Source organism: Bactrocera tryoni, unplaced genomic scaffold, assembly GCF_016617805.1.
Source record: "Bactrocera tryoni isolate S06 unplaced genomic scaffold, CSIRO_BtryS06_freeze2 scaffold_243, whole genome shotgun sequence".
In the NCBI taxonomy this organism is placed as follows: domain Eukaryota; kingdom Metazoa; phylum Arthropoda; class Insecta; order Diptera; family Tephritidae; genus Bactrocera; species Bactrocera tryoni.
In genome coordinates, this window is record NW_024395970.1 from 71228 (window position 1) to 86941 (window position 15714).

At 37.0% G+C, this 15714-nt stretch overlaps 1 protein-coding gene across 1 annotated transcript in view; it reads left to right on the plus strand.

The window, feature by feature from the left end:
- LOC120780238 (protein single-minded) overlaps nucleotides 1-15714 on the plus strand; it is a gene marked incomplete at its 5' end in the record, with an annotated part of 87746 nt that overhangs the window by 52928 nt on the left and 19104 nt on the right. The window contains 1 exon segment of the mRNA XM_040112495.1: nucleotides 11344-11592. Within this exon segment, the coding sequence (XP_039968429.1) occupies nucleotides 11344-11592 (249 nt within the window).

A 15714-nucleotide genomic window follows, 5' to 3' on the forward strand; every position in this document is an offset into this window, starting at 1 on the left:
TTGAATAATAATTCACAAAATTCCTTCATTAAAACCTTAGAATGAGCTTCAGATATAGGTTATATACCAAGTTGATCAGGGTGACGAGTAGAGTTGAAATCAAGATGTCTGTCTGTCCGTCCGTCCGTCCGTGCAAGCTGTAACTTGAGTAAAAAGTGAGATATCTTGATGAAACTTTACACGTATTTCTTGGCTCCATAAGAAGATTAAGTTCGAAGATGGGCAAAATCGGACTACTGCCACGCCCACAAAATGGCGGAAACCGAAAGCCTATAAAGTGTCATAACTAAGCCATAAATAAAGATATTAGTGAAATTTTGGCATTAGGATCGCATTAGGGAGAGGCATATTTGGACAAAATTTTTTTGGAAAAGTGGGCGTGGCCCCGCGCCCTACTAAGTTTGTACATATCTCGGAAACTACTATAGCTATGTCAACCAAACTCTATTGAGTCGTTTCCTTCAAGCATATATGTATATACAGTTCAAGAATGGAAGCAATCGGATAATAACCACGCCTACCTCCCATACAAAGGTTATGTTGAAAATCACTAAAAGTGCGTTAACCGACTAACAGAATTTGAATAATAATTCACAAAATTTCTTCATTAAAACCCAATAACTTGTATACGCAAACTTACCACTACACTTTCACTTTTCGGACTTTGAATAATGTTGTAGGAAATAAGCAAACATATTATATTTGTGGTGAATTTGAATAATAATTCACAAAATTCCTTCATTAAAACCTTAAAATTAACTCGTGGCCACGCAAACCTTACCACTACACTTTCTTCAATTTTTTTTCGGACTTTGAATAATGTTGTAAAATAAGCAACATATTATATTTGTGGTGAATTTGAATAATAATTCACAAAATTCCTTCATTAAAACCTTAAAATTAACTCGTGGCCACGCAAACCTTACCACTATAATTTCTTCAATTTTTTTCAGACTTTTTCGTTCTTTCGGGATTTTCTTCAATTTTGTTTTTTTTTTATGTTTTTAGTAAGCATTAGTAAACTTAATTATATTATCTAATTATAATTATAGTTTTTAATTTATTACGTTCAATGAGTAAACACAAATTAGCTTTTCTGTTCTTATACAAAAGCGGCCGATTTTATTGTTTTTACAAGTAAAGTGATACACCTACTAAACTTCGTGTTTCAATAAAATAAAATAAAATAAAATATTAATTTCAATTATAGTGAAAATGAAATTAAATTAAAAAATAAAAATATCATGTTTTAATCGCATGTAAGTCTCTTCCATTTCGAGCTCATATTGCAAAGCTCACTATCTTTCAGTTAATATATAGTATCAAGAGCTGAATGTGTTTAGTTTTTACTTTTTAAAATTTTTAATAAATAGCATGTCATTTACTTATTTCTAAATAAAAAATTTCTATACCGCAAAAAGTACCGCTTTAAAATGTAGTCACATTAGTACAATACTTGAAAATTTTGAGTGGTAAGGTTCGCGTGGCCACTAGTGCAATATTTAACCATTAACACTATAATTAAGTTTAACTGTTTTTGTCTGCTGGTTTTATAAGCTAGCAAATAAATGCTTACTTCCTTAAGAAATGAAATGAAATGAAAAACAGCGCAAAAGTCAAAGCAACAGTATTTTCAAAAACAAAAAGTCATAAGCTTTACAACAACTAAACACAAAGAGAAGATCAGATTAATTGAACTGAAACGAAGGATCTAACAAATGTTGGGAATTGCCATGACAACCAGCCCACAAACAGTTAGCAAAAATGGTGTCACTAAGGCGAACCAAAATAAAAATAAAAAACTAAAATAAAAATAAAAATAAATATAAAAATAAAAAACATACGTAAATAAAAAATGTAAAGCTTGAATAACACAATTGGCAGCAAATACTGCCTGTTATAGGCAAATTGGACAGCTGTTGGGCCGCAAAACAAAAAATGCTAACATGCAATTGTGCTAATGCTCGATGTGCTTGTACGGGAGCAAATTTAAATATGCACATATAGCGTTGAACACATAGAGTTTCTTATGCGCTCAATTTTTTTTTATAATTTTCTAACTGCCATTTTCACGGTTGCCATAGAGGGCAGCGTTTTTTGCGCCACAAATTACAAGCAAACATACACACACACATATATATATATATATGTATATAACGTATGTACGGTATGTTGCATGCTAACGCGCTGCAAACAAATTAGAAACTACGACACACTGCCACAACACGCCAAACGTACGTATGCCAAAGCGTTTAGTCTTGCGCCGGCGCGACTCGGCGACTCGGCAAGGCAATCGATTTCGGCGCTGGCAGACAGCGGCGGACATTTAGCAAGCAAAGTTAATTAACAAACTGCCAATAATGGCAACAATGGCGGCAAATGCCACAGTGGCTGCATAAATAACAAAGCAACAGCAACAACAAAAACAACAAATATATGACAGCAGCAGTAATAATAATAATGACAAGCAAGTTCGAATGCAATATTAGCCGCTACTGGATTGGGGAGCATTGACAGCATCATGGCAGCCACAGCAGCCACAGCGACCATAGCAATAATCTTCTAAAATCCGACAACAACAACAATTATAAATAATAGTGGAAGCGCAGCTATTTTAGCGGTGGCCGCACAGCTCACTGCCGCTCAGTGCATGCACGTTTTTTTGTTTTTTCTTTGTATTTTGTTTTCTGACTTTTGCACATAAGCATGTGTGTGTGTGTGTGCGACAGCCACAAATGGTCAACCTAAATGTGGCGGAGCATCATAATTTTTGCACAAATTTTGCATATCGCTTGCTGTCACCAGCAATGGACGTTGATATGTATGTTGCCACATGGTTGTTGTTGTGGTTTTTGGCATTACGATACTTGTGCAAGCAACGCTTTAATATTCAAACGTTTCAGTATTAGGGTAGCTCAAGGTTTTCGTTGAGAATATATATTTTTTATGCTTTTTTATGAAAAATTGCAATTAGTTCTTCTGCTGATAATGTTGTACTATTCAATCTGTTCAATATGCCCAACTTCGAATTCAGAAAATTAAATTTCTTAGCAAATGCGATGTAGTACTCTGAGCAAAAAAATGGTAAAACCTTGTTCATAATTTTAATATTTGTAATTTATTCTTAAAAATCTATGTCGTCCCACTCAAAGTAGTCTCTGTTGACCATAACATACTTTTTTTCCAATTCTTGAAACAGTTGTTAGTTTTAATTTCTGAAATAGCCTGCAATTATCATAATAATTGGATAATCGAAGAAAACTGTCAACAGAACCTGGGTTTTCGACCTGCTTTGACGTGGTTTTTTCGGCTTCAGCTCACCATTGCCACGATATTTGGTCAACTGATCATCGGTTTTCGGTTCTTAAGCATAGGTCCAAGACTCATCGGCAGTAATAACACGTTTCATGACATTCTGGTAGTCGGAAAGCATTGCTTCACGGACGTTAATGCGGCGCTGCATTAAAAAAAAATGTAGTGAGTTTGGAACCAATTGTGCTTTCACTTTTCTTAGGCCTAAATGATCTTTTAAAATGGTTTTCACTGATCCTTCCGATATTCCAACGATGCCAGTAAGATCTCTGACTGTTAATCGTCGATTCTCAAGCACCAATTCCTTTATTTTATTGACGTGTTGATCATCAGTTGATGTTGATGGCCGTCCTGAACGTGGTCGTCGTCAATGAGTTCTCGAATCTCTTTGAATAATTTGTACCAATCAAACCCACTTGCTCCCGGCAAAGAATTATCACTGAAGGCCTTTTGCAAAGCTCCAAACTTTTAGCACCCGAAATTTCATTTCGCAAACAACATTTATTGTAGCTTCGTTGTTGAATAATTTCTCTCGTCGTAAAAGTCGCCAAATGCACTTTACGTACTTCAGAAAGACAAGCGTATACTAAATGCTAATGATGAAAAATTCTTAATATTTGTTGCATCCGCTAGTGGGTCACATTGACTGTTAAATTTAATGTCAACGCCACTAGCTCATACCATTTTCTCAACAACAAAGCTTGATAATGTTTAAAAGGGTTCTCCAATTTTGCATCGAAAAGTAGCTTTGGAAGGTGGAAGCAAATTTGGACAATTTAAATGCCAAAGTGAATAATACATCATAATCACACTAAACCCTATTCTGTGAAATTTTTCTAGCTTAGTATAATAAGTTATTAGCCAATACCTGTCCCCATGACAATAACTTTGCAAGTGTTCAAAACTTACTTTTTTTCAGAGCTTAGGGCAAGTGGCATGCCAAAAGTCATCGTATTTTGGTGACAATTTACAATTTATACAAGTAGTTAGTGAACATGCTCTAGCTAAGCGAATGTGGCAAAAATTATTTCAAATTGGGGATTTCGGTTTGACGATGTGGAATTGGGACTATCCGATGTAGACTGCTGCCAAATACAAGAAATGCCCACGCAATGCTCTGTATTTGATGGGATCAGAAGGCCATGCTGAGTTATACTTGTAAGCTTCTAAAATCATATAAAACCGCTGAAGTGGAATGCTATCAATAAATGCTCATCATATTTAAACGCACGTTTGCCGAAAAACCCCGAATTTTGGAGGAGTAGACACGAGGCAATAATTTTCTATTACGACAACGCTCGGTATTTGGTAAAGTGAAGTGGAAGTATTGCCTCACTCGGCTTATAGCGTGGATCTGTCACTTTTGACTACTATTCCATGCAGTGCAGAACGTCTGCACCGAAATACAATTCATTTCAAAACAGGTTATCAAAAATTCGCTTCCCGGCGCAGTTCTTTTGGGTGATCCAATTTGAGGCTCCCTAATTTTTTAAAGAAAAAACATAGAAACTTCAAATTTAATGGGGAAATATTTATTATCATTCGAAAGAACATTTTTTGGCATTTATTTTTTGAGGATTATCTCTTTCAAATGTTGACCGTGACAACTTCTCAAATGGTCCATCCGTTGAGTCCAATTTTCCATGACTCGTTCGAGGATTTCGACTGGTAACTAGCGAATGACACGCGTGATGTTTTCCTCCAAGCCCTAAATCGAAGCGGACTTGCATAGACTTTAGACTTTACATATTCCCCCAGGAAAAATTCTATCCCAAAACCTAAAATTTTCTGCTCACCGCTCACCGAAGTATTTTCTCAATAAATGCATTGATTGATGTGTGGGAACTGGCGCCGTCTTGTTGAAAGATGGTTTTATAGTTCCATAACAATTTTACAGATGAGACCATTAATTGAGTATCCATTATATACCATTTATACGGATAACTTTCTTGTATACAGAATAGTGGATATGTTCATTTCTTTGCACCACAAACTCAAGTTTATCGTTCAGACTGAACGGTTGAATTGGTAAAATTCCCATCTTCGCCGAGCGCTGAATATTTTAACGAACTCAAACCGCCGCTGAATAGACTTCAGTTCTTCGGATTAATTACTCTCCATGAGCTTACGCAATATAACTAATAAATAGCTAATAGCAGTACAATCGCCTTGTCAAGGACTTAATGTCAGCTGGAACCTATATACTTAAAATGAAGGACCAAACTTTGACAGTTTCGGCTGCCTCTCTTTTTTCTCGACTCGGCATAACCCCCCATTGAGCGCCTAAGTAAACTGTCCATTTTCCCAGCAAAGTAGTCAACTTCACAGCAATACCACCCCCTAATACAGCACCATTAGGCAGCAATAAATATATTTAATGAGAGGTGTGCTCAGCTGCCAATAATAATTGTGCGACCGCTGATTGCCAACACCGCCAAGGAGAGGCGTAGACGCAGCTCTAACACTGTCTATAACTATATAAGTAATTGTCGCTTTTGTTGTTACTGTTGTCGAGCCGCAGTGTCAGCTGTCGTGTAGAAATGAATAAATGACAATTGTTATTTAACGCTAAGCTTGTAGCTGTTTGCAATTTATTTGTAGCGAATATTTTTTTTAATTTTTGCCATTTTTCTAATTGAAAATTGTTATACCCAGAACGACTAACCTCTCAGTTTTTGAGAAATCGAACTGAAATTCTGCACACAATCCTTTTTCTTCAAGAGGTTGATCATTGCTGGAAATAGTCGTTATCGGATCGATGTAGCATATAGCTGCCATAGAAACTGAACGATCCGAAGCAGGTGCTTGTATGGAAATTTTTTTTATTTGACTAGATAACCTGATAAAATTTGGCAGTAGTCCATGTCTATGGCGAAAATTCAATCTCCGAGGAAATTCTTCAGATTAGATCACTATAATATATAGCTGCCATACAAACTGGTCGAATGGAATCAAGTCCTTGTTTGGAAAACTTTTTAATTTGACGAGATTCTCCCACGAAACTTCTCACAGCTTATTGACAAAGACAACGCTACAATCTTGGAACAAATCACTGAGATCGAATCACTATAGCATATAGCTATCATACAAACTGAATAATCGGGAATAAGTGCTTGTATGGAAAACTTTTTTATTTGACAAGTTATCGTTACGAAATTTGACATACAGTATTTTCTAAAACAACACTACAATCTCCAAAGAGATTGTTCAGATCGGTGGACTATAGCATATAGCCGTCATACAAGCAAACCGAACAAAATCAAGTAAAATAGCTTTTTTATTTCCGTTTATGCCAAAATGTATGCAACTGTGAGGGGTATTAGAGCTGTGAAGGGTATATTTTTTTTTAAGTGTTAATTTTTTTGTACCCGCCAATTGCTCATTGATTAAGGCCACAATAGCTGCTGAATGAACAAACAAATGCCACACATTGTTGTACAACAAATATGGTAGTAAATACAGTCGTCTGTACAAAACAGCGCAAATTCACTTACAAAAACAGCAGCACACCCACAACTGAACACCATTACAATATGTTGTTTTTTGTTTTTTTTATTATTATTATTTTGTTGTTGTTATTATTTTTGTTGTTGTCTTCACAGCTTCCAATTTACATTTCATTTATCTTGGAATTATTCACTTTTCTGTTGTACGCCTGTTGCATTAACATATTTTTACTTTTGCTGTTGTTGTTGTTGCTGTAGTTGTTGTTGTCGTTCACATTCACTACCTTTATTGAGAAATTGTATTAGTATTGCTTGGCGATGCTTGCTAATTATAGCAAAATGTCGTCATTAGTTAGTTGAGAACAATTTTTCGTATTCACGATGTTTAGGCAAGCACACATACAAGCATACATTAGAGCAAGCGTTTGCCAGGCAGCAGCAGTTGCAGTGGCGGCCACCAGCATAGCTGACGACAACATTATTATTGTTGTCGCTATTATTGTCATTTATTAAAAGTGGCTATGAGATTGTTGTTGTTGTTATTGTTGTAAATGATCTTGTTGTTGTTGCAATATTTATAATTGTTGTTGGTACAATTTGTATTGTTGTTGTTGTTGTAATTTTTCCATTATTTTCTTTATCTCTTCTTGTACTTTAAGTGTTTATTGTTGTTGTTGCATTTTATGTTTTTGTTTATTGTTTTTGTTTTATCTTTTCGTTGTTGTTGCTGTTTTTTTAATGAATATTGATGAATGAATCACCGCCCATTTGCAGCTGTTTGATCGCACATTTACTCCCAGCGACACTTAAACACGTTAGACATATACACATACATATGTATGTATATATGTACATGCATACATATTAAAATGTATATGCAAGTTCATATGCATATACCCGCTTGCAATGACCATCGCTGGGAAATTTTTATGCCGTCAGCAAATAAATTCTTTCTCATCGCTCGCAGTTTGATGACGTCGTTGCCACATGTTACGCCGTATATTAGCAATATAAATTGCTATTTTAATGCAATATCAGCGCAGCTGTTGGAAAACCATGATTATTTTAATAGATAGCTTTATTAGCGCAAGCTTAGTCAATTTGTGACAATAACAACAATGCCAGTTATACCCGTGTCTCATTAGTTGCGCCCAGGGTAGAAGTATTTTCTTTATATAATGGTTTTTGAACGGTGTAAATTAACTCATTAACTACTCCTTATTTACTACCTCTGGGAACCTACACCTTTCGTGCCTACAACTAACCTTATAAAACCCTAAAACCTACCTAGATTAAAAATACAATCTTGTGATGTTGCAAGAAGTGCTCTAAAATCTTGGTGGACTAGGTATATAGGTAGCTAGATTGGATGTCTGACGACGCAGCTAGGCCTTTAAGGGACCCATTGTGAAACCACCGGGACTAAAATGTCACTCTATTCATTCCTCTCTAAAACACGCTGTGCTCTTGACGAAGTTTCTCTAGTCACTCCTTCTTCTACCGCCTGAGAGCTGCTACATTACTTATTGTATGCTGTTCCCAGTCTGCTGGCATATTTATCTGTTCGTCAATTAGACAGTGACATGTAAACAGTCCTGCTGCAGTTCCTATGTCATTCTTTTTGAATAACTTTAATAATCGGCATGTGTGGCCAGCAGAATGTAGAGCAAATTAGAGATTAACTCCACTGAGGCTCAGCTGTTTCTATAACATGTTTGTCGATTAAATATCTTCAAGTCGCAAGAGTCATGAGAGTAGATGGTACTGGCTCCGAATAATTCATTTGCTTCATAGTTATCACGAATATCATTATGCTCTGGTATCCATTACAGATTTGTCATGAAATAGAATGTACTGTTATATCAGGTAATCGGAGAATATCGTTGTGGAAGCTAAATTACTTACCTCGGTTTGCCAATTTTTACCATTTTTCTCAAATATTCTCCACCACTGAGGTAATTAAAGCCTTTAGAGTATGCCGATGAACGCCATACCTCTTTTTTAGAGTTCATATTAGAGAATTAGGCTCTGGCTTGCCAATTTCAGTGTAGATATGTCGCCGTCATGTCGATAGTTTAATTATACGCGATCTTCAGCTTCATTATTTTGCTTTGAGTGCCTGTGATACTAGTGACTTCATTTCTTATCGCTGTCGATGCGTACATCTATTGAGCACATTCTTCATGATGCTTGCTCGGCAGGTGCTGCGAGCCAAGCTATATCAAGTCAACAAAAACTTATAGAGCCTTATCGTAGATTACTTGAAGTAATACTTAGTTGCGGTTGAAAAGGTAGAATATACTTGTAGTTGGGTTGATAAGATTTGTAATGAGAACAAAATGAATTAAAGTAAAGAAAATTTAATTCAGTCTTGTAATATAAAACATTTTTAAAGCTGAGCCTGATAAAGCTTACAACTCGTCGAGAAGGCTCTATGAAAAACTAATTATCATATTCATTAAAAATAAAGCGCATTGGGTGCCTTTTCTTGCTCTATTTCAGTGAAGAATAGATATATTTGCAAAAAAAGTAAATATTCCAGAGAATCAAAAAATCTCTCAAGAGAAATATAAAGCAAGATAAAATGTTGACTTGCTCTGTACCAAAGCCATAAAACCATTCATAAATAAAAATGATATTTTAATGGGTCACCTTTGTATGCCAACTGTATGCTATAGTGGTCCAATTACAATAATTTCTTTGTAGATTACACTATTGTCTTAGACAATATCTCGTGCTGAATTAAGTGGATATATCTTGACAAATAAAAAAGTTATTCATACAAAGACTAAATCTGGATCGCTTATTTTGTATGGCAGCTACATGCTATAGTTTGTCCGATCTAAAAAATTTATGCAGATATTATATCGTTGCTATAGACAGTATTTTTGATAAGAGATCTCTTCAACTAAAAAAGTTTTTCATACATCGACTTGATTTTTTTGTTCACATTGTATGGCAGCCACATACATATATGCTACATAGTATTGGTCCGATGATTCCGACAAATGAGCAACTTCTTGGAGGAGAAAAAGACATGCACACATGTTCTGATCGATATATCAAATACTAAAGGACTACGCGTATATGTATGAAGCGTCACAGGTCTATAAGCAAGCATCCAGAAAAGAGTTTTAAATAAATAACCTTTATAGTACTTCAATTTCATATGTTTAAGAGTATGAAAAGAGAAAAAGTATAAATATATTTCGAAAATTTAAAGCAACAACTCCCAAGCTAATCAATTTTTCGCTGCCAAACGCACTCACTACCGCCTTACCAGCTTATTTTAATATTTTTGTACTTGCGCTTTTCTGAATCACTTTTTCTCTCGAATAATTGAAATAAATATACACACTTTATGGATTGAGGAAATGCTTTTCATGCAAACGAAAATAAATTTCATTCGTAATTAAAATTGCATTTCATTAGAATTTCGCTCGTCAGATTGACATTAATGCGCGCAATGACATGGAAATGCAATTAATTGCTCGACTAAAAATATTGATTGAGAAAGATTGAGAGTTAGTCAGCACAACGGCATACAATGAATAAACGCCAGGTGTGCTATTTTGTAGGGCGCAATTAATCCAAAGGAAATGAGTCAAATGTTTAAGAATAATATACAAATTTTATTCTGCCGATCTACAACAGATCTCAGAATAGTGCCACAGTTTGTATAGCCTTTTCGTCTTGTTGTTTCCAACAAGTCGCTAGAAATTGCAAAGAATCCAACAAAGCGCTTCCTCAATAAAATACAGAGCCACTGAGAGGAAGGTTATGCTATTTTAATACATTAACGATTTTATTACTTTATTCCAAGTACCTCCAGCACTCCTTTCGCTACTAAAAACACAACGCCACCTTTGACTGCTTCATCAAATCAAGCAAACACAAATAATTCTAAAACAAGAAAAAACGTTAACTTCGGCTGCACCGAAGCTAATATACCCTTTACAGGTGCATTTCTTTTAGTAACTATGTACTCAGTTTGTATGGAAACTATATGCTATACTTAACCGATCTGAACAATTTTTTCGGAGATTACATTGTTGCCTTAGAAAATTATCTATACCAAATTTGGTGAAGATACATTGTCAAATGTGAAAGTTCTCCATACAAGAACTTGATTCCGATCGTTCAGTTTGTATGGTAGCTATATGTTATAGTGGTCCGATATCGGCCGTTCCGACAAATGAGTAGCTTCTTGAGGAGAAAATGACATTTGCAAAATTTCAAAAGGATATCTTAAAAACTGAGGGACTAGTTTGTATATATACACACACGGACGGACAGACAGACAGACGGGCATGTTTAAATCGACTCAGGTCAACATACTGATCATTTATATATATACTTTATAGGGTCTCCGACGCTTCTTTCTGGGTGTTACAAACATCGTGACAAACTTAATATACCCTGTTCAGGGCATAAATATATATAGATTAATGCTGCGCGCCTTAAACGGTATTAATTTCATGCATTCATTTGTATTTAATTTCATGTGCTCACACCAAATCAACGCAACACCAACTACAATAACAACGAATGGCAATCGACAACCGGCAATCGCAACGCCACACAGGAAGATCTCCTCATTCACGGCGATTCCGTTTACGATATCATTGACAAACAGGATCACGCAACCATACAAGCCGAACTGAATCGCAATGTGCCACCACAACCGGGTCATAGTCAACACGCGAGCGCTGCCTCCGCAGCCGCCGCAGCAGCAGCGGCGATCAACAGCTTGGAGGGCGAACATCGCATGTTTTTATGTCGCATGAATGTCAGTCGAAATGCGCGACGGCAAATGCGCTTCGGTGATCAGAAGGTGAGTTTATAATGAACACGCTCTGCATTAAAATTGTTTTATTAAAATAAAATTTTTGCTTATTATGCCACTACATTTTTTAAAATTTTTTTTAAATTTTTTTTCCTTAAAGCACTTTTTATTTTTGTATAATAAGTTTTATTAGTTTAGCGTTTTTGCTTGTTATGAAACATAACCACTATTTCGGTTAGCTTAGGTTAATCTGGTAGGCCAATAATCCTTTGCGGTACTAGAAGGAGTTCAGGGCCAGGAGAAGTAGTCATCCTTTACGATGCCTGTGCTTGACGCTAATTTTAAGAAAATCTGCGCCTCACTATCGATACATCTTACAGTGTATCATACCAATGGGGACCCCAAATGCTTACAGCATAGTCTTGCTTTTGTGAGACAAGTGTAGAAGAGATGCTCCATTGTTTCTCTGGTACCCTGCTTCAGACATTTCCTGCAGTTTTCGCGATATGTCAGCACTATCCTGCGGACGTATGTCGACAGTGATCGGTTAGTATTCCCATCATATTCCTACGGTCTCTTCCTTCGAGTGCCAATAGGAAATTTGTGTACTTCTGGTTTACCGTTTTGCACATGACTTTTGCAGTGTTGCACACAGGTAGCTCGTTCCATCAAGTTTTGGTTTTCTTTGCCATGCCTCTATCAAAATCGTCATATAGACAGTGTATGGGTTTCTCAATGTTGATCACGTTTCCGGATGTTAGCCGTACACCATTCTTGGCAATCTCGTTCACTATTTCATTGCTCTCGATGCCTTTGTAGCCTGGCACCCAGTAGAAGTGCAGTTGCTTGCTTCTGGCAACACTTACCACTGCTGCCTTGCTTCTCAAGATACCTCTGGTCGATATGCGAGGTTACTGCATTGACTGCTGCTTGGCTGTCTATGTAGATGTTGTCTCTGGAATTGGCTGCAGGTGCCTTAGAGGCCAGCTCCGCGGCTTTCGCAATACCAAAGACCGAAGCTTGCAATGCGCTGCAGTGGTCCGGCAACGTAAACGGCTGACTTATGCCTAACTCTGGACAGTATATTCCAGCACAAACTCCATCGTCCATTTTCGAGCCATCCACATAGATGTTTAGAGTGTTGCGCGTAGCTAACATAACGTTGCGCCAGCCATATTTTATTATATTTACTTTGAATCTTCTTTCCCAGTTGAAAAGTGTGGTCATTTAGTCTCTGTTGATCCAATCGCCATTACCCACCGAGCTATGCCCGAATATTTTATATGTTAATCCTCCGGCAGCCAGTAGTCGTCCCGCCGTTTTTGCTGTACAGTTTTCAACGAAGAGGTATGTAAGTTACATGTTTAGTACCCGTTGATGAGCCGCCGTTGGAGTTGTTCTTAAAATTCCTCTTATACGCAGAAGTCATTGACGGATTCATTGGCTTCCTGTAGGTGGATTTCTGTACGCCTATCCACCATACTACTGCACCGTACAGCAGAATCGGTCTAACAGTAGCTGTATAACACCAGTGCATGAGAGAGGGAGAAAGATCCCAGGTTATGCCAAGCATATGCTTTCTTGTGAACACAAAAGATCCACATATGTAACTATCTTAGGGGCTTTGCCTTCCAATTTCCTTATCAGTTTATTTACCACTAATGTCCATAGAAACGGAGATAGCACTCCAACTTGGGTAGTACCTCTATAGACTTCCTTGGCCATTTTAGTGTCGTTCCTCTTATCCGCCTAAAGGTCTAAAGGCTTTTGATCCAGCGTAGTATAGCAGGATCAACACCTATTGGCTGAATACTATTTAAATATGGCTAAAAAATTTCATATATAAAAGATGAAGATTTCATAATTCAATAAATGAATCGGTGATTGCGAGCCTCGCTCTCTCATTGTCGACGCACTTCCATCAACGGAGCACAATGCAAACGCATGTCAAGGTGTTAAAATCACTGTTCGCCAACCGCGCCACTTCTCGCGCACACAACGGCTCATCCTTGGTTTATTGTTGTTGTTGTGGCAATCATTTGTGTTCCCGTCAATGCGTCTGTGTTTTCACAAATAGAATTGATGAATGAATCACAGAGCCACAGCTGGCCAATTGGCGACGCAACGGAGCTGTCACAGGCCGCGCACGAATCTCTGAATGAATGAGGGAACGAGGGAATGAAAAAGGCGGCCAACTAAATGACAACAACAGCAGCAAGAGCAACAAACAAGCAAGGATAGCGCCTAGTTGCGTGCTGGCAATCGCAGTGACACAAGCACACACACACAGCTGGGATATATGACAGCGCGCGAGACACAAAAAGTCGCCAGCGCACGCGCGTTGAAAATGAATTATGCATGAGGCGTGTGCATGCGTTGCAAAAAACGAAAAGCGCACATACACACACACACACACAAAGGCAGACAAAGTTTGATTGGCATTATGGGGAGCGAATGCGAGCGCTTCGTTTGTTGCCGCCACAAAGTGATTTATAAACTGACAAACGATGACAGTAGTCATTGTTGCTGTGGCTGGTGCTGGCAGTTGGCATTGAGTTGTTGTTGTTGTTGGACGATCGTTTCGATGAGTGATGTGTGCTGATGTGTTTCGTATACATACATATGTATACAGTTACTTGCAACATTTGTTGTTGTTGTTGGTATTAGTGTTGTTGTAGTTGCACTTGTGGTTTCTGTTTTTTATTATTGTTGTTATTGTTATTATTATTGTTGTTGTTGTTGCTCTTGTGATTTTTATTGTAACTGTTGTTGTTATTGTTGTTGTTGTTGCTCTTGTGATTTTTATTGTAACTGTTGTTGTTATTGTTACTTTTGTTGTTATTGTTATTATTATTGTTGTTGTTGTCGTTATTGCTGTTAATACACTTGTTGTTTTTATTACTCTTTGCTTACCACCTTTTGCTTGGCAAAACATTGCTTGCCACTTACTTGCAACACATGTTTGTATGTATGTGTATGCAAAATTGTACATGTGTGTGTTTAAGCAGTTGACTGTGAAAGCGCGTTCATTTTGTCATGCAGGAAAGTGTTACTGTGCCTTTTATCCATCTGTCACTTGTTGCATTTTATGAGCGATTGTCAGCGGTGGCATGCCACACGCACTTGTGTAGTGACTACAAACAAGCACACAAGCAAGCTAAGTAAACAGCTTGAGAGCAAAGCGTTCGTCAATGAAGTTGTGCACATTTGCCACATAAGTCAAGACAAGAACAACAACAACAAAATAATAAAAACGCTTTACCACACACTCTTTTTCTTGGCTGTCACAGCCAGTTTGGGTGCTCGACTGCAGTGAATTAACAAGATCGCTACTGTGGCAGTTAGTAGCATTTTGGCGTTGTTGGTTTTGTTGTTGTCTTTAGTTTATATGCAACATGTTGGCATTGTGTGGGCGTTTGCATATTTATGCACTTTAACTGCTACATTTGCCTCGTTGCACGCGTTGAAATTTTATCTGAATGAAGGTACGAAAGACTTAAGCAACGAACTTCATTTGGATGGAGCCATTTTGCTTTGCTGCTTCAGCTGGAGTATTGAAAATGTTACGAAGTTAATTAAAAAATCGCTAAATTAATTAATTATATATGAATGTATAAGTAATTAAAAGTGATTATAATTGGCGCATTAACATTTCTGATTTTGCACGATATGAGAGCAAATATTGCATAAAATAGTTGAGTGTGTCTTGTAACTTTAAGTATTTTGGATTGCGGCCTTGCTCTTAAATTTTTTTCTGCAATTTCCTAGGTCTTTAAATAATCCTGAACAATACATTTTCGCCACTCTACGCTCACTTCTACAGATTTTGTCAATTCTCTTAACTCTTATAAGTATTGGCTAAAATACTTATTTTGAGCTAAAAATTATGAAATTTTTTCTTTCGGCCTCAAAGTACCTGATTATTTTTATACTCCTGTCTAAAAATCGCCTATTTTATGGTAAAAAGTTCACGCGGATGTTGCAGCGGCGACAGAGCTTTCTAAGCAGACTTCTACTATCATTTAGAGCGCAAAAGCATATGTACGTACCTATATACATAAGCAGCATATGATTATGTATATGTGGTATATGTACATATGTATGTGCACCAGCCTTTCGAATCGAAATGGTTTGCGGGTTACGAATAAATGCCAGGGGACTTTGCAATAA